We start from the raw sequence: 20,653 nt of genomic DNA on the forward strand, positions 1-20,653 counted from the left end.
ACAAAGCATTGCAGAACTGCCTTCCTGGCCGTTGGACCTCACCGTAGATGGCATCCGCCCAGTCCGCCACAGCTGACTTCACATATGAGGACAGGTATATCCCCATCTCACAGGCGTACGAGACCTGTCGGCTAGCCCGCCTGTCAAAGCAGAGTACCAGGGTGTCGTATGCAAACAGCTACTTGGAGACACCGGTGAGCGCTGGTTGTCCACTGGGGAACAAAGGTAACATGGAAGATGACTGTTGATAGCTTTAAATTCTTCGCAGTTCCTAACTTGAAGTAGTGAAATAGTTTCATTTTCACTCCCGGTCATTTCTGGCTTCTCCAAGCCTGAATGCTTGAAACCGTAGTGAACAAATCAATACTAGATTGTCTTGGTGCTGATTTCTCATTGACTATCAGTAACAAAAATCACTGCTTTTTGAACACAAACACGCAACTGACGCTATTTAAAAACTGTTTGCTCTAAGCATGGTGTAGTGTCTAACAGCCAAACAAGTTCACGCGATTGGATCTAATTAGAAGCTGTTCGGCATCAGTCTCCTGTCCCAATTAAGCAGCATAGTGTCCCAAATAAATTAAAGGCAATCCCAGCTATTTTCTTAATTAGTGTTTGTTCTTTAAGAGCTGTTCCAAATAAGCAGATGCCCTAATTAACCGATAGTCCAATTAACCAGAATCCATTGTATCCCCAAATCAGATCATCTGTCTATTATACTGTAGCTCTTGACAAAAACCTACTGTATGCAAAATAGATGCCATGATCCCTAACCTGCACAATGACATTCAGATATTTAGCCACAGGATGGCAAATCAGTTTACCTCCAAGGTCCCCCAAAGAAGGAGGGAAATTAAAAGGACTTACGATTGAGACCGATGTCATGGTAGGTTAAGATGACAGGCCTGTTCCCCTTAGGGGTCCCACTCATGGTCACGTGCAGCACCCCATGTGCAGTTTCGATGTCATGTTCCTGGAGGTGGAAGAGGCAACGTTACATTATCCCAAATCAAGACTGAAAAGAACAGGAAACCCTGTCCAGTGAAAGAAGACCATCATCTCAGAAGCCACATCAGCTAGCTCACAAGTTACACTGCTCGTTCAACCATGGCCCTCATTCTCCCTCTCTTCCAAGTTATTTGTCCCTCTTTGAAAGCTGCTACCAAATCATTTCCTGCTGGCACAAACTCAAAGTTCAAAGTGAATTTATTACCAAAGTACGTATATGTCACTCGATACTATCCTGAGATTCGTTTTCTTGTAGGCATTCGCAGTAGAACAAAGAAATACAATAAAGTCAACAAAAACCACACACAAAGACTGACAAGCAACCAATGTGCAAAAGGCAAACTGTGCAAAAACAAAAAAAACCTAAGAATAATAATTAGACAATACTGAGAACATGAGTTGTACAGTCCTTGAAAGTGAGTCTGTAGGATCCAAGCTTCCTCTAGAATTTTGTATCCGTTACTCAGAAACCGCCATTTCTCTTAAGTGTTGAGCTGAGTGAAGTTATCAGGAGCTTCCTGGTTGAACTAATTCCACAACCATGACTCACTTTCCAGGATTCTGCAACTCATGTTCTCAGTACCTGCTGGGTTCCTCCAGTATCTTGTGTGCATCACTCTGGATTTCCAGCATCTGCAGGATCTCATGTTTATAACTGCTCCTGCACCTGGTGGTGTGGGGCCTTGGGCTCCTGTACCTCTTCCCCAATGGCAGCAGCAGCCACATTGCTCTAAATCACAAAAGGTCCCACATCCTCCTGGACATGGAGTGCAAACCCAACACTCTAAGAACATCTGCATTTCTATACACAGATCTGGTAAGACATCTACATTTCTGTAGATGTACCTTGGGGCATTCAGACTGGTTGCATCACTGTCTAGTATGGAGGCAGCAATGCTGACCACTAACCCCACTTTCCATAAGATACAGGAACAGAATGATGCCACCTGGCTCACTGAGTCTGCTCTGCATGATGGCTGATGTATTTCCTGCCATCTCCCTGGAACCCTTCATGCCCCGACTAATCAATAATCTATCAACGCCTGCCTTAAATGTACCCAATGAATTGGCTTCCACAGCCGCTTGTGACAACAAATTCCAGATTCACCACTGTCTGGTTAAAGAAATTCCTCCTCATCTCCATTCTCAGTGGATGCCCCTCTATTCTGAGGCTGTATCCTCTGCTCTTGGACCCTCCCACCTTTGGAAACAATCTCTCCACACCCACTCTATCAAGGCCTTTCAATATTCAATATATTTCAATGAGTGAATGCAGGCCCAGAGACATCAAACGCTTCTACATGATAAGCCTTTCAATCCCAGAATCATTTTTGTGAACCTTCTTTGAACCCTCTCCAATGTCAGTACACCATTTCTTAGACAAAGGGCCCAAAACTGCTCACAATACTCCAAGTGAGGCCTCATCAATGTCTTATAAAGTCTTTCTTTTGCTCATCCCCCTGTATTATTTAAGCTGACCAACTCTTCACCTCAGAGAGCCTTCATCAGAACAAAGAAAGCAAGCTGGTCTAAGTAGAAAAAAAGTGGGAGAGGACATTGAGAGGAACAAAGATCACATCTGTAATAGGATTAAATGATGTGACCATTAAATGGATAGTTCACTGGCGAAACCGATGGTGGGGGAGCTTAGAGGCCTTAGTTGACTTGGGGTCTCCTGCTGTGGCCACCAAGGAAAGAGACGCCAGTGCTGGCTGTGGGCCAGTGGATTGCGCACTGGCTTAAAGGCTGGCCCTTCCCATCAGTGTTCCCCTCCAGTGTTTGCTTGGTGGAAGGCAAGCTGGATAGCCTTCACTTGCAGGAGAACTGTAGGATATGAGGAACTGGTGTGGGCTGTTCTTGCAGAAATATTCACTGGTTCATTGGCCAAACTGACAGCAGTGAAGCAGCGTGGCCTCTGTTGTGGCGCAGACCAGGCCCTCATTCATGCCTTGGGGTCGCCTGTTGTCCAAGACAACATCAATGCATCATTATTCTACAAGCCATAACACTCAAGGACTTGGGCTATATTATTACTTTTAAGCTGTTGGAGGAAGTCAGAGGGTTGAGCAGCATCTATGGAAAGCAAAGGTTTTCACATTCCCATTTCAACATGTCAATCCATGCCCTCCTCTAGTCCCACACTCAGGATGGAGAAGCAACACCTCATATCCCATCTGGGTAGCTTGTAACCTCATGGCATGAATATCGATTTCTCTAACTTGTTCTACCCCCCACCCCTCCACTTCTCTCTTTGTCCATCCCCCATTCTGGTTTTCACTTCCCTTCCTGGAGGAAGGCCCAAAGGTCAAAGCCCCTGGGTCAGCTTGTCTGGCGCAGAGGCCTAATGTCTGTAAGTCTGAGCCAGGGACGGGGGGGGGGCATGGGGGTTAAGGCTCAATATTTGCCATTCTGAGAGCCAAGGACTGGCGGTCCAGAGGCAGCCTGTCTGTCTGTGTGTGAGTGGGTGGGTGGGTAATTAAAGAAGCTTGTTTAGTTCTGTTTTGTTGCTGCTGCTTGTGTTGTCCTGCTGACCACTGTGGACTTACTATGTTGGCGCCAGAATATGTGGTGACACTTGCAGGCAGCCGCCAGCACTTATTTAGGTTGGTAACAGAAACGATGTATTTCTCTGTATGTTTTGATGTACATGTGATAAGTAGATTTAGAGATACAGCATGGTAACAGGCCCTTCTGGCCTGACAAGCCCATACTACCCAATTACCCCTATGTGACCGATCGGCCTACTCACCCGTACATCGTTGGATTGTGGGAGGAAACCAGAGCACCCAGAGGATACGTGCAAACTCCCTACAGGCAGCGGGGGAATCGAACCCTGGTCACTGACACTACACTACCATACTTTGATGTATGTTACTACCATACCTCCCCAACTTTACTGTCTCTTTACTGCCCAAAAGCACGTTGCCTCTTCTTATTCACACTGACTTTGCATTCTTCAGCACTGAGTTCCATCAGCCTGACCATTCTTCCTTGGAGTTCAAAGTTCAAATCCCTCTGATCACTACACTTTCTAGTTTTGTGTCATATTTTGGTGATTTATGCTACATCGTATTTTTTTGGTTGTAATTACAGCATCAACATTGTCCTAAACCACCCAAGTGCAACTTCACATGATTAGGGTAACAGTATGTGGACATCACGTGCTGTTCTGATTAAGAAGGAACATCCATCGCCAAAGACCCATATCATTCACGGCCTCTTCACGTTGCTATCATCAGGGAGGAGGTACAGAGGTTCCCAATCTGGGTCCATGGACCCCTCAGTTAATGGTAGGGGTGCATGGTATAAAAAAGAAGTTGGGAGCCCTTGAGGTACTGCAGCCTAAAGACACACACTCAACATTTTAGGATCCTCTTTCCCTCTGCCATTGGATTTCCAAACAGACAATGAACCCATGAACATGTCCTCATTATTTTTGCTCTCTCTTTGCACTACTTATAGCAGTTTATATATACTTTCTCACATTGTAATTTGCAGTTTTTTTAATGTATTGCACTACACAGCTGCTGCAAAACAACAAACATCACGACATACGTATGACAGTGATAAAAAACCCGATTCTGAGTTGCTGTTAAACACCCACCCAGTCTCAGATGAGAAGCAGGAAAGAGCCACCATCTGGGTTGCAATGACGTACAATAGTTGGGAGAGGCACCAAAAGGAAAGACACCGACCAGTGCCACGCATCAAATGTGGACCAGAGACAAGCAGGAAAAAGACTCTAACCACCCCAGATACTCCTCTCGTTGACCAGAGCAAAAACATACCAAATGCCCTGTGGTAGCAGCTCAAATGTTCTCTCTGGTCTAGGATCAGGCAGAGACATCATAATATCACCTTCCATTGCAACTACCAAACAATTTGATAAGTCCTTCCAATAAGAGAGTGAGTGTGAGTGTGTGTGTGTGTGTGTGTGTGTGTGTGTGTATACACTATATAGTATACATAATGATATAAATACTATATATATACACACACACACACACACATGCATGCATACAGTATACACTGTATGCATGTGTGTGTATATTATTCACACATTGATTTTTCATATACAAATGCTGCTGGTTTGTGCCCTGTTCAGATCATTTTCCTGGAACAACACTTAATGCCAGCTGCTCACTGTTAGGGCAGCAGTTCTGGGATTACCAGCAGAGCTGCAGAATAACACGATGGCAGAACGCAGACGTCAGCATGTAGGCCAGTCCTGTCAGAACGCATTAAGCCTCCGACACTGGGATTAGTGGTCGCCCGTGCTGCTTGACCAGATCACAAACACTATGAGCAGCTGGCTCTGGCAAGCTCTGTTTACTCACATTTACACAAACTGACTTCATATTATTGCTGCAGTTGTATGGTTTTTCAACCAATTCTGTGTGTCCCAGAGTGCGTTACAACTCAACGTGGAAACAGCAAAGCATTTCTACCACCCATTTACGCTAATTGTATTCTCCCCACGTTCTCAGTAAATCCCACAAATAGAGTCATCCAGCACTACAGTACAGAAGGTGACCCTTTGGAACATCTAGACCGTGCCAAACTATTATTCTGCCCAGTCCCATCGACCTACACCTGGACCATAGCTCTCCATAATCCCTCACATCAATGTACTTATCTCAATCTTCTCTTAAATGTTGAAATCGAGATTAAATGATACTACCACTCATCTACACACTAGGCCCTATTTATGCGTCCAATTAACTTACCATCCCACGTGGCTTTAGAATGTGGGAGGAAATTTAAGATTGTTTAATGTCATTTCCTGTACACCAGTGTAAAAGAAAACAAAATAATCGTTACTCTGGATCCGATGCAGCACAAAAAAAACCCACAATAAATATAAATACACAAGATAGCTGATAAGCTGATACACATAGATTGATTGTATGTCCATAAGGTGACACTGGGTTGGTCATTGCCAGGAAATAATAAGGTGGTGATAGAGTTGGTGGCTGGAGGTGTTGATCAGCCTTACTGCTTGGAGAAAGTAACTGTTTTGAGCCTGGTGGTCCTGGCATCGTTGTTGGTGACCACTTGTCAGGTCATCAGAGAACTTGACAATGTGATTACTGAGATACGAAAAAGTCCGCAGGAGTCCTGAAGAAAGGTCTCGTCCCAGAACGCTGCCAGTTTACTCTTTTGCACAGATGCTGACTGATCTGCTGAGTCCCTCCAGCATCTTGTGAGATTATTCAGCTGTTTCACCGTGCAGTCATGTGTGAGCAACAACGGGCTCAAACACACAGCCCTGGGGAGCACCGTGTTGAGGATGATGGGCAGGGAGGATCATTTGTGCATCCTGACTATCTGAGGTCTGTTGGTTAGGAAGTCCAACACCCAGCTACACAGTGATGCACTTAGACCGAGGAGTAGGTGTACGTTCACCGAGGTCTGTGTGACAACAGTGTTGAATGACGAACTGAAAACCAGAAACAGCATTCTGACACGTGTCCCTGGTTCTTTTTAGGTGTGTCAGGGCTGGGAGCGCCCAGAGGAATCCCACAGAATCCCACAGGGAACATGCAAACTCCACACTGACAGAGACCATAAGATATAGGAACAAATTAGGCCATTTGGCCTGTGGTGTCTACTCTGTCATTTCATCTCTGCTCCATTCTCCTGCCTTCTCCCCATATCCTTTCATGTCCTGACGAATCAAAAATCTATCAACTTCTGCCTTAAATATACCCAATGACTTGGCCTCCTCAGTTGCCTGTGGTTTCAATCCAGGTCTCTGGTGCTGAGGCACTGTTTCTACTAGCTACATCACTGTGTTGCCTAATTGCCCAGTACCCAATAGACACCCCATAGGTGTTGCAAAGCATTGCCAATTTGTGAACAGCAAGCCTCCACAAACATTATTAATTTAATGGTTCAGATATCTGACTGAATTAGGTGCCAGGGTGGAGTTACGTCTCTACCAAAGGAGGTGGAAGACACTCCTTCCACCTGCAATCCTGCAGGTCACCTTTGGGCAAGCTGTAGCCCCTGCTGGTGCAGATCACAAGTCCTGGTTATGTGACCACTGATGCCAGGCAGACAACCTCTGATAATTGCCGGGTCACCCGTCTTGTAAAGATGCTGCCCAGAAGAAGGCAATGGCAAACCACATCTGTAGAAAAATTAGCCAAGAACTTTCATGATCATGGATAAGACCAGGGTCACCCACGTCAATACAATATAGCACACAATGGTGATGATGATGATCTGACTGAAATTGATTCAAGGATAAATATTGATCAGAACTTTGGAGAGAATTGAAAGGCTTTCTGTCAAATTGTCTCTGTGGGATCTTTCAGATCTGCCCAGAAGGTCAGAGAAGTTTAATGACTCATCTAAAGGAAAGCAGCATAGCATAAAAGTGGATCCAGAAGAGGTCAGTTAGACCCTTACACGAGGAAATCTGCAGATGCTAGAAATCCAAAGCAACACACCAAAAAATGCTGGAGGAACTCAGCTGGTCAGGCAGCATCCACGGAAAAGAGTAAACAGTTGACGTTTCAGGCTGAGACCCTTCATCAGGACTGTCAGACCCTAACACCAGGTCAACCATTTAAGACCTTGGCTGTTCGGTCTAGTGGTTGATGTTGGCATAGCAACTGAGCATCACCCCAAAATCTGTCCTCAAGTCTCTGAAGTGGTAGTAGTCCATGATTTTTAAAAGGGCTGGTGGAAGTCACAGATTGGGAGGGATAAGGCCTTAATGGGACCCGAACAACAACAGCATCTCACTCAACATCAGCAGTACTAAAGAGCTGATTACCAACTACTGGAGTCCCTGACAAAGAACAATCCAACCAAGACCTCAGCGGTGGAACAGGCGGACAAAGTTACTTCGAGCTCAACGGCTGTGAAGGCAGATGAAGGCTGCAACAAATCCATCAGCTCCAATCGTCGTGGTTTCCATGCCATTGGAATCAGTTGGTTGATTTGTGAAGTATCGTGTGCTTCTTGGAGTGCAACATCAAGTACACGTTAAACAAATACACGCACAGGTGTCTTCTCTCCGTGGGCCACTTCTTCAGAACGGAGACCATCATCCTCGACCTCGAGGGATAGCCATGACGACAACAGGAGGAAGAAGCCAAGAAGCCGAAGGTCCATGAAGGAGTCTTCATTCGGGAAAGAGGTGGATGGAGTCGGAGCTTTAAATTCCTTGGTGTTGACACATCAGAGGGTCTGTCCTGGGACCTGTGCACAAGCATCATCATAAAAGCAACATGGAAGCACCTCTTTCTTGTAAGTTTGTGTCAATTTGGCATGTCAGCAGAAACTTGCACAAGCATCTATAGTGCACAGAAGACAGTATCCAAACTGGTTGCATCATCATCTGAGACGTGGAAACACCAATGCCAGGAATGGACAAGCCTACAGAAAGTGGTGGATACACAGGCAAAGCCCTCCCCACCACCGAGTACATTTATATGGAGTGTTAACACAACAAAGCAGCATCCATCAAAGACTCGCATCATCCAGGCCATGCTCTCTTCTCGCCACCACTATCAGGCAAGAGGTACAGGAGCCTTCAGTCCCACACCACCAGGTTCAGGAACAGTTATTATTCCAGAACCATCAGGCTCCTGAACCAATGTGGATAACTTCACTCACCTCAACACTGAACTGATTCTACAACGTACAGACTCAAGTTCAAGGGCTCTTTACAACTCATTTTGCAGTGTTATCTTTACTTGCATAGTTTGTCTTCTCTTGCACAATGGCAATTTGTCAGTCTTTGGCTGTTTGCGTAGTTTATCATAAAATATTTTTGTTTCTTTTTTTTCTCTGTAAGTGCCTGCAAGGAAACGAATTTCAGAGTATAATGGTAACTCTAATAACAAACTTACTTTGAACACTACTGAGGAAGTTTTTAAACTGAACGCTAGCTGGGAGGTACTGAGCAATAGGGAGCATGATTAGAGCTGGATATCTACACATCACAGTGGACGAGTGCCTAGAGTGTGTTGGGATAGCAGGATGGCAGAGGCATGGATGAGGGTTGAGCAGCAGATGGGTTGGCACAATGCCAGTAGGGGAATATTAGAGGAAAGCTCAGACAGAGGGTATGAGGTCAGATGGCAGCTCAGGATTAGATAGGATGAGGAGCTCGGGAACACAGTGGATACATGGGCAATGTATTTAATTTCTTTCTAACAATGAACTTCTATTTGCACGTCTCACGGCCTCTGTAAAGCAGCCAGCATAATCCAAGACCCACTTCCCCCGGAAATTCTCTCCTCTCCGCACAATCCACACCAGGGGAGCTTAAAAAGAGTTACTTTTTAAAAATCAGGGCAGCAATAGAGATTTTAAAGGCAGAACTTCGCAGCAGTTTCTCTGAGTTGAGGAGCGACCAATCAGCAAGATTGCGTTAAAAAAAGGCAGTGCGTAAAAAAAAAGCAACCTTTCAGTCAGGTCTGTGTTCAAGATTTAAAAAGTAGAGCTTTGTGCTAGTTTTCTTGGAGTTGGACAATCCACACCCGGGATGCTCTTTTTACGCTCTGTCTCTTACTTTTTAAATCGCGATTTCAAAGGCAGAGCTTCATGGCAGTTTCTCTGAGTTGAGGAATGACCAATCAGCAAGAGGGATTCATTAGAAAGGATCAGTAAGAATAATTCAAGGTGCCATTCTTGAATTGGACATTGGTTTGGAATGTGCCAGTCTTTAGAGTGTCTTTGGCTTATCCGGTTTAGGCGAGATCAGGCTTGGGTGAGGTAATTGTCTTCCAAGTTACTCTCCCTCTGTTCTTATTTGTTTGTTCCTCATCTATTAGGGCAGAGTATAGTGAAAATGTTTCCAGGGGCAGTGTTTTGTCCTGAATGAGGGATGTGGGAAGTCTGGGAGACCAACAGTCTCCTAGATAAACCCACCTTCACCAGGTGCACAAAATTGCAGCTCCTGAGAGAATGAATTAAGGAACTGGAGCAGCAACTCGATGACCTGCGACTCACAGGGAGAATAAGGAGGTGATAGACAGGAGTTACAGGGAGGTAGTCACCTCTAGCTTACAGGAGAGAGGTAACTGGGTGACTGTCAGGAGAAGGAGGGGAAATGCACAGCCAGTGCAGAGAGCACCCGTGGCCATTCCCCTCAATAATAAGTATATAAGCATAGATGCTATTTGGGGGACGACCTACCGGGGGGAGCCACAATGGCCAGTCTCTGGCACTGAGTCTGGTGCTGTGGCTCAAAAGAACAGCGAGACGAAGAGGACTGCAGTGTTGATAGGATATTCCTTAGTCACAAGAACAACGACGAGGTTCTATGAGAGCAAAAGAGACACTCGGATGGTATGTTGCCTCCCTGGTGCCAGGATCAGTGAAGTCTTAGATCATGCCCATGGCATTCTCAAGGGCGATGGTGAGAAGCCAGAAGCCTTGGTGCAGATTGGCACCAATGACATGAGTAGACAAGGTGAGGAGGTCCTGAAGAGAGATTTTAGGGAGCTAGATAGAAAGCTGAGAAACAGGACCTCAAGGGTAGTAACCTCTGGAGCGCTGCCTGTTCCATGTAAGGGCAAGAACAGGATGATTTGGCAGATGAATGCGTGGCTGGGGAACTGGTACAGGGTGCAGGGGTTCAGATTTATGGATCATTGGGATTTTTTCCAGAGAAAGTGTAATAAAACCATAAGATATAGCAGAATTAGCCCATTTGACCATGGCTGATCCAATTTTCTTCTCGGCCCTAATCTCCTTCCGTCTCCCATTTCCCTACGTACCCCAACCAATCAAGAATCTATCAACTCCGCCTTAAATATACATAATGATTTGGCCTCCACAGCTGACTGTGACAAAGAATTCAAAAATTCATCACTCTCTGGCAAAGGAAGTTCCTCACCTCCATTCTAAAGGGACACTCCTCTATTCTAAAGCAGTGTCCTCTGGTCTTAGACTGTCCAACCATAAGAAATATCCTCTCCATGTCCACTCTATCAAGGCCTTTCACCAGTTGGCAGATTTAAATGAGGTCATCCCTCATTCTTCTGAATTGCAGTGACTAGAGGCCCAGGGTCATCAAACGCTCTTCATATGACAAGCCATTCATTCCTGGAATCACTTTCATGAACCTCCTTTGAACCCTCTCCAGTGTCAGCACATCCTTTCTAAGATGAGGGGCCCAAAACTGCTCACAATACCTCACCAGTGCTTTATAAAGTTTCAACATTACATCCTTGCTTTTATACTCTCATCCTCTTAAAATGAATGCTTACATTGTATTTGCCTTCCTCATCACAGACTCAACTTGCAAATTAACCTTCAGGGAATCCTGCACGATGACTCCCAAATCCTGTTCTGCCTCAGATTTTTGAAATTTCTCTCCATTTAGAAAATAGTCGACCCTTTCATTTCTTTTACCAAAGTGCATGACCAGAAACTTCCTGGCACTGTAGTCCATCTGCCATTTCTTTGCCCGTTCTCCCAGAACTGTCTAAGTGCTTCTGTAGCCTATTTCCTCAGAACTGTATGACCTGTACAAAAGGGATGAGTTACTCCTGGACCAGAGGGAAACCAATACCCTTGTGGGCGGGTTGCCTGGAGTTGTTTGGGTGGGTTTAAGCTAATTAGCAGGGGGTCAGGAACTGGAGCGATAGTGCTCAAGATGAGGTAGTTGGTTTACAAAGAGAGGCAATGTGTAGTGAGACTCCTAGCAAGGAGAGGCTGTTGATGGGGCAAAATTGCAGGCAACAGAATGAACGGCAATATAAAAGGTGGACAAAAATCGAAAAGGGTGAAACTGAAAGGTCTGAAGGTAGAGAAGTCACATGGACCAGATGGTTTACACCCCATTGCTATTACAAAGGAAACGTGAATGGTCTTCAGTTGGATAAGTCACCTGGACCACTTGGACGGCAGACCAGAGTCCTGAGAGAGGTTGCTGAAGAGATAACCGATGCATTGGTCATGATCTTTCAAGAATCACTTGATTCAGGCATGGCCCCAGAGGACTGGAAGGTTGCAAATGTCACTATGGCTGACAGGCAGGAGGCAGTGAGTGGGAATAAAGGGGTCCTTTTCTAGTTGGCTGCCAGTGACTAGTGGTGTTCCTTAGGGGTCAATATTGGGACCGCTACTTTTCACATTGTTTGTCAGTAATTTGGATAATGGACTTGACGGCTTTGTGGCAAAGTTTGCAGGTGATATGAATATACGTGGAGGGGTAGGTAGTGCTGAGGGAGCAATTTGATTGCAGGAGGACTTTAACAAATTGGAAGAATGGGCAAAGAAGTGGCAGATAGAATACAGTGTTAAGAAATGTATGATCATGCATTTTGGTAAAAGGAACAATAATGTGGACTATTATCTAAATGGGGAGAAGGTTCAAACATCAAAGGTGCAGAGGGACTTAGGAATCCTTGTGCAAGACTCCAGGAAGGTTAATTTACAGATCGAGTCTGTGGTAAAGGAGACAAATTCAATGTTGGCATTTATTTCAAGGGGTATAGAAGATAAATGCAGGGTGATAATGCTGAGCCTCTATAAGACACTAGTCAGACTGTACTTGGAGTACAGTCAACAGTTTTTGGCCCCATATCTCAGAAAGGATGTGTTGTCATTGGAGAGATTCCAGAAGAGGTTCACGAGGATGATTCCAGGAATGAAGGGGTTAACATATGAGGAGCGTTTGGCAGCTTTGGGCCTGTACTCACTGGAATTTAGAAGAATGTGAGGAAATCTCATTGAAACCTACTGAAAGTTGAAAGGACTAGATAGAGTGGATGTGGAGAGGATGTTTCCTATGGTGGGGGTATCCAGAGCTAGAGGGCACATTGAACAGAGGTTAGGAGGAATATTTTTAGCCAGAGAGTAGTGAACCTGTGGAATACTCCGCCACAGACTGCTGTGGAGGCCAAATCCATGGGAACATTTAAAGCGGAAGTTGATAGTTTACTGGTTGGTCAGGGCATCAAAGGATATGAGGAGAAGGCAGGTGTATGGGGTTGAGTGGGATCCGGGATCAGTCATAATGGAATAGTGGAGCAGACTCGATGGGCTGAATGGCCTAATTTTGCTCCTATGCCGTATGGTCTAACTTCATTTGCCATTTCTTTGTCCCACATTACTACCTCACCAGTGTCATTTACCAGTGGCCCAATATTAACTCTCACATCCCTTTTACACTTCATATAACTGAAAAAAAACTTCTGGTTTCCTGCTTTATATTATTGGTTAATTTGTCCCCATATTTCATCCTTTTTAGTTGCCTTTTGTTGAATTTTAACAGCGTCCTAATCATTCAACTTCCCACTCACTTTTGCTACCTTATATGCCCTTTCCTCGGCTTTTATGCAGTCCTCAACTTCCCTTGTCAACCACCGTTGCCTATTCCCTCCATTCAAGAACTTCGTTTTCTCTGGGACATAACTATCCTGTGCCTTGTGAACTATTCCCAGAAACATCAACTACCTCTGCTCTGCCAGTGTCTTCCTCCAATATTGAAGTCTCCCATTACCATTGTATCATTACCCTTATTACATGCCTTTTCCAGCTCCTTTTGCAATCTCAACCTCACATCTTCAATACTATTTAGAGGCCTATATATGAATCCCAAAATGGTCTTCATTTCCTTCTTGAAGAGTGGAGTGACTTTTTCAATTTTCCTGTCTTCCAGAACCATTCCAGAATCTAGTAATTCTTGAAAAATCATTACTAATGCCTCCCTAATCTCTTCAGCCACCTCTTTCAGAACCCTGGGATGTATACTCGATAGGCTGAATGGCCTAATTCTGCTCCAGTGTGTTATGGTCTAAGGGAGAGTGGCAGAAGAAAGGAAATAATAGGCCAGTTAGACTGACCTCAGTGGTTGGCAAGATGTTGGAATCAATTGTTAGGATGTGGTTTCGGGGTGCTTTGAGGCACATGATAAAATAGGTCGAAGTCAGCATGGTTTCCTCAAGGGAAAATCTTGCCCAACAAATCTGCTGGAATTCTTTAACGAAATAACAAGCAGGATAGACAAAGGAGAACTGATTGATGTTGTGTACTTGGATTTTCAGACGTTCTTTGACAAGGTGCCACACGAGGCTGCGAGCCCATGGTATGAGATATTCTAGCATGGATAAGGCAGTGGCTGATTAGCAGGAGACAAAGAGTTGGAATAAAGGGAGCCTTTTCTGGTTGGCTGCCAGTGAATGGTGGCGTTCCACAGGGATCTGTGTTGGGACCGGTTCTTTTTATGTTATATGTCAATGTTTTGGATGATGGAATTGATGGCCTTGTTGCAAAGTTTGCAGGCGATATGAAAACAGGTGGAGGGGCAGGTGGCTTTGAGGAAACAGAGAGGGTACAGAAGGACTTAGACAGATTGGGAGAATGAGTAAAGAAGTGTCAGCTGGAATACAGTGTCAGGAAATGTATGGTCATGCACTTCGGTAGAAGAAATGAAAGGGTTGACTATTTTCTAAACGGAGAGAAAACACAAAAGTTTGAGGTGCAAAGGGACTTGGGAGTCCTTGTGCAGAACACCCTAAAGGTTCATTTGCAGGTTGAGTCTGTGGTGAGGAAGGCAAATGCAATGTTAGCATTCATTTCAACAGAACTGGAACATAAAAGCAAGAATGTAATGTTGAGACTTTATAAAGCACTAGGCCTCACTGGGAGTATAGTGAGCAGCTTTGGGCCCCTTATCTTAGAAAAGATGTACTGAAACTGGAGAGGCTTCAAAGGAGGTTCACAAAAATGATTCCAGGTTTGAATAGCTTGTCATATGAAAAGCATTTGATGGCTCTGGGCCTGTACTCACTGGAATTCAGAAGAATGAGGGGTAACCTAATTGAAACCTATCAAACAGTGAAGGGCCTCAATAGTGTGGATGCGGGAGGATGTTTCCTATGGTGGGAGAGTCTAAGACCAGAGGACACAGCCTCCGAATAGAGGGATGTCCTTTTAGAACGGAGATGAGGAGGTATTTCTTTAGCCAGAGAGTGATGAATCTGTGGAATTAGTTGCAACAGGCAGCTGTGGTGGCCAAGTCTTTATATATATTTAAGGCAGAGGGTGATAGATTCTCGTTTGGTCAGAGCATGAATGGCTGATGGGGGGGTGGGGGTTGTGGACTGAAAGGAAAATTGAATGATGGAGGGGTGCGGGCTGAAAGGAAAATTGGATCAGCCATGATGAAATGGCAGAGCAGTCTCAATGGACTAAATGGCCTGATTCTGCTCCTGGATCCTATCGCCTTATGGTCCTCTCCACCCTCCCATCGGGCAGAAGGTACAAAAGCCTAAAAGCACGTACCACCAGACTCAAAGACAGCTTCTATCCCACTGTTACCAGAATTTTGCATGGCTCCATGGTACGAGAAGGTGGACTGTTGATGTCACAATCTACCTCGTTATGGCCGTGCACTTTGTAAGTCTGCCTGCACATAATCTGCATTCTGGTGTTGTTTTTCCTTTGTACAACCTCGATGTGCTGTCGTAATGAAATGATCTGTATGAATGGCACGCTAAACATTTTCCACTGGGTAGCTTGGTACGTGAGAATAATAAACCAACCTACCACGGACTGAACATCGTGACTCACCCAAGGCTGAATGGAGGAGGTGGACGCCTGACAACAAAGAGGGGAGTGGACAGAGGTGTGTGGAGGTGAGGCTCGGGGTCAGCGTCACCAGCCAATATCTGTGGGCAATGTCAAGTACACACTGAACAAGGGCATCAGCTGCAAGTTGAAGCATCTTTATTAGATAACACCAGGGTGAGGAATGCAAGTATTACTCACACTGAGAGCTGAGCTGACAGACAGAAATCACGTCTGCTAGTTAGCAGCCAAGCTTTCAGGAGAGATTAGGAAACAGTAAGTGTACAGAATGTACAAAGTACAAAGCACGCATTCTGTATGCCATCAAATATTCCCTCAAGATTCAATTTCTTGCAGGCATTCACAGTGAACAGAGAAACACAATAGAATCAATGAAAAACTACACACCAAGACTGACAAGCAACCAATGCGCCAAAAAAAAGGACAAATTGTGCACATAAAATGAATAAATAATGCCAAAGAATCCTTGAAAGTGAGTTCATAGGCTGCGGAATGAGTTTGGAGTTGAGGTGAGAGAAGTTATCCACGCTGGTTCAGGAGCCTGATAGTTGAGGGGTAATAACTGTCCCTGAGCCTGGTGGTGTGGGACCCAAGGCTCCTGTACCTCTACTCAATGGCAGCTGCGAAAAGAGAATGTGGCCAGGATGGTGACGTGCAAAGCTCTCTCAGAAACTGCATGTGAAGAAAAGTCAAACTTTAATCTTAAATCTGAGTCTCAGACATTTTCTCCCTTCAGCCTCTAGTTCAAGACTGACATGTTTGGGTCACTGTTCGAGATCTCGCTAAACGATGGAACAGTGAACAATTTTGCTTTATTATTGTCACATGTAGCATGATACAGTGAAAAGCTTGTCCACATAGATCAAACCATCACACAGAGCCCCAAGGTAGCACAAGGTAACAAGAACAAAGCTGAATGAAATGTAGAGCTACAGAGAGTGAAATACAGGCAGGCAATAAGCTGCAAGATCATAATGAGGTAAACACAAGGTCAAGATCATGCCTCATCATGCTACAGAACTACTCCGTCGTCTTATAAAGCTGGGTAGAAGCTGTCCTTGAGCCTGGTGGGATGTCTTTCAGAAGAATTATTTAGATTTATTTATTTATTGAGATACAGCACAGAATAGGCCCTTCCAGTCCTTCTAGCTGCACTGCCCAGCAACCCCCAATTTAACCCAAGCCTAACGACGGGACAATTTACAATGACCATCTAACCTACTGACCGACAGGGCTTTCGACTGTGGGAGGAAACCGGAGCACCCTGAGGAAACCCATGAGGTCACGGGGAGAACGTACAAACTCCTTACAGGCAGTGGTAGGAACTGAACCCATACTGTAAAGCGTTGTGCTAACCACTACACTACTGTGCTGCCCTTTTATGTTGACTGCTTTATGGAGGCAGCAAGTAGTACAAACACTGGGAAGAAACGCATTTGGATGAGAGTTCACTGTGTTTTTTTTGTTTCAGAACAATCTTCTTTTTCTCCCTCCAAGACTCATCTACGGCAGTTTAAACAGAACTGGTTGTTTTCTCCCTTCCAATCATCAAGAAGAAAAAAAAGAGTTGGATATACAACTTAAAGTGACGTTTTCAAGGACAAAGGGTAAAAAAAAGAAATGAGGAATGGGAAACACTAGGGATTCTGCAGATGCTGGAAATCCAGAGTGTCACACACACACACACACAAAGTGTTGCAGGAACTCAACAGGTAAGGGGAGGAATAAGCAGTCAACAATCTGAGCTCAGACTCATCAGCACTCAGGAATGGGACTAGCTCTTCCACAGCAGACTAAATGGCCCATGGCCCTGCTTTATGCGTGGAACAGTTGGATTGATCAGGGGATCAGGAGTTGCAGCTTTTCCTGGAGATCTTCAAGACAACCTGCTCTAGATAGAAGTGTCAAGTATGGCCAATTCCCACCTTGCAGAAGATATAGACATTGGTGAGCGTCAAGAGGACAAGAAACCTCAATACACTGTTTTTCTATAAAATGTGACAGAAATAAATTCCTAAGTAAGAGATTCAAAAATGACTTAAATCTTCTTTGCCCTTCTTTACCTCAGTTTTGCCAGCACCACAAATTCACAAGCCAAGGCCCCTCCCCCACACATGCCTTGTTGCCACTATTCAAACTATACTGGAAATAGTCAGTAGGTCAGGCAGTAACCAAGAGGGAAATGACTCCTACCACTTGGGTTTGCGAGAATTGGACAGGGACATAGAAAGACAGCATAGAAACAGGCTCTTCGGGCAAAAGTGTCAATGACCCATTTACACTAATTCCACTACCCCTCCTAAATACTCCCCACATTCCCATCAACTTGCCCCAGGTCCTGTCACTCACCTACACACAGGGGTTCCCAACCTGAGGGCTCCACGGACCCCTTGCTTAATGGTATTGGTCCACGGCGTTAAAAAAAAGGTAGGGACCGCCCCCCCCCACCCCCCGGCTCTACAGGGAGATCACTTTGTGGCAAATTGATCTACCAACCCTCGGGTCTTTGGGCTGCAGGAGGACACTGGAGTGGCTGGAGACAACTCACAGTCACAGCGAGTACGTCTGAACTCCACAGAGAGGCCAGGAATGCGACCGGGTCTCTGGTACTCAGAGACATTAGTTCTACTAGCTGCTTCACTGCACTGACCTTTGTTTCCATGGACTTCAAAGTGCATTTATTATCATTGTATACATTATACATTAATGAATACGTTATTCAACTTTGAGATTCGTCTCCTTACAGGCAGCCACAAAGAAACCCCAGAAGAACCCATTTTTAAAAAAAAGTTAAATTCCTAGTCCGCAGAGAGGGAAAAATTTGTGCAAACAATAAGAATAACAAGTATCTTCAGAACTGAAGTTTTACAAAAGACATGAAGCCAGGCATCACTGCAGCAGGGAGCAGGCCACCACTTCAGTTCATCCCAGAACTGAGTAAACATCACGGGACCACGGACGCAAAGTCAGACATCACTGCAGCCAGAGCAGTGACCATTGTTGGATCTGGAGATGATATCGTCCAGGATTGAGGTTCAAGTCTTGAGCTTACAGCCATTTTATTTGATGTTCACAAAACAAAAAGGAATAACTGTACAGCAGTGTGAACAAGTAGCACACTGCAGCTATCTAACTGTTAATCATAACCAACTCACTCTCACAAAAACATAGAAACATAGTGCAGGAGTAGGCCATTTGGCCCTTTGAGCCTGCACCACCATTCAGTATGATCATGGCTGATCATCCAACTCAGAACCCTGAACCTGCCTTCTCTCCATACCCCCTGATCCCTTTTGCCACAAGGGCCATATCTAACTCCCTCTTAAATATAGCCAATGAACTGGCCTCAACTGTTTCCTGTGGCAGAGAATTCCACAGATTCACCACTCTCTGTGTGAAGAAGTTTTTCCTAATCTCGGACCTAAAAGGCTTCCCCTTTATCCTCAAACTGTGACTCCTCATTCTGGACTTCCCCCACATCGGGAACAATCTTCCTGCATCTAGCCTGTCCAATCCCTTCAGAATTTTATATGTTTCAATAAGATCCCCCCTCAATCTTCTAAATTCCAATGAGTATAAGCCTAGTCGATCCAGTCTTTCATCATATGAAAGTCCTGCCATCCCAGGAATCAATCTGGTGAACCTTCTTTGTACTCTCTCTAAGGCAAGAATGTCCTTCCTCAGATTAGGGGACCAAAACTGCACACAATACACCAGGTGTGGTCTCACCAAGGCCTTGTACAACTGCAGTAGTACCTCCCTGCTCCTGTACTTGAATCCTCGTGCTATGAATGCCAGCATACCATTCGCCTTTTTCACCACTTGCTGTACCTGCATGCCCACTTTCAATGACTGGTGTACAGTGACACCCAGGTCTCATTGCACCTCCCCTTTTCCTAATTGACCAATATTCAGGTAATCATCTGTTTTCCTGTTCTTGCCACGAAAGTGGATAACTTCACATTTATCCACATTAAATTGCATCTGCCATGAATTTGCCCACTCACCTAACCTATCCAAGTCACCCTGCATCCTTTTAGCATCCTCCTCACAGCTAACACTGTCACCCAGCTTCGTGTCATCTGCAAACTTGGAGATGCTGCATTTAATTCCCTCGTCTAAGTCATTTATATATATTGTAAACAACTGGAGTCCCAGCACTGAGCCTTGCGGTGCCCCACTAGTCACTGCCTGCCATCCTGAAAAGGTCCCATTTATTCCCACTCTTTGCTTCCTGTCTGCCAACCAATTCTATCCACATCAATACCATACCCCCAATACCGTGTTTTAAGTTTGCACACTTATCTCCTGTGTGGGACCTTGTCAAAAGCCTTTTGAAAATCCAAATATCCCACATCCACTTGTTCTCCCCTATTCACTCTACTAGTTACATCCTCAAAAAATTCTATGAGATTCGTCAGACATGATTTTCCTTTCACAAATCCATGCTGACTTTGTCCGATCATTTCACCGCTTTCCAAGTGTGCTGTTACACATCTTTGATAACTGACTCTAGCATTTTCCCCACCACCGACGTCAGGTTTACCGGTCTATAATTCCCCGGTTTCTCTCTCCTTCCTTTTTTAAAAAGCGGGGTTACATTAGCCATCCTCCAATCCTCAGGAACTAATCCAGAATCTAAAGAGTTTTGGAAAATTATCACTAATGCATCCATTATTTCTTGGGCTACTTCCTTAAGCACTCTGGGATGCAGACCATCTGGCCCTGGGGATTTATCTGCCTTTAATCCCTTCAATTTACCTAACACCACTTCCCTACTAACGTGTATTTCCCTCAGTTCCTCCATCTCACTGGACCCTCGGTCCCCTACTATTTCCAGAAGATTATTTATGTCCTCCTTAGTGAAGACAGAACCAAAGTAGTTATTCAATTGGTCTGCCATATCCTTGTTCCCCATGATCAATTCACCTGTTTCTTAATGCAAGGGACCTACATTTGTCTTAACCAATCTTTTTCTTTTCACATATCTATAAAAGCTTTTACAGTCAGTTTTTATGTTCCCTGCCAGCTTTCTCTCATACTCTTTTTTCCCTTTCCTAATTAAGCCTTTTGTCCTCCTCTG

General features: G+C 44.8%; 1 protein-coding gene across 5 annotated transcripts in view; it reads right to left on the reverse strand.

Moving 5' to 3' along the window:
* LOC134342690 (protein NDRG3-like) overlaps nt 1-20,653 on the reverse strand; it is a 142,180-nt gene that overhangs the window by 55,881 nt on the left and 65,646 nt on the right. For all 5 annotated transcript variants that reach the window (XM_063041116.1, XM_063041117.1, XM_063041120.1 and 2 more), the window contains exon 4: nt 868-973. In XM_063041116.1, the coding sequence (XP_062897186.1) occupies nt 868-973 (106 nt within the window). The remainder of the gene's footprint in view (nt 1-867; nt 974-20,653) is intronic.

This window comes from Mobula hypostoma, chromosome 2, assembly GCF_963921235.1.
Source record: "Mobula hypostoma chromosome 2, sMobHyp1.1, whole genome shotgun sequence".
Lineage (NCBI taxonomy): Eukaryota > Metazoa > Chordata > Chondrichthyes > Myliobatiformes > Myliobatidae > Mobula > Mobula hypostoma.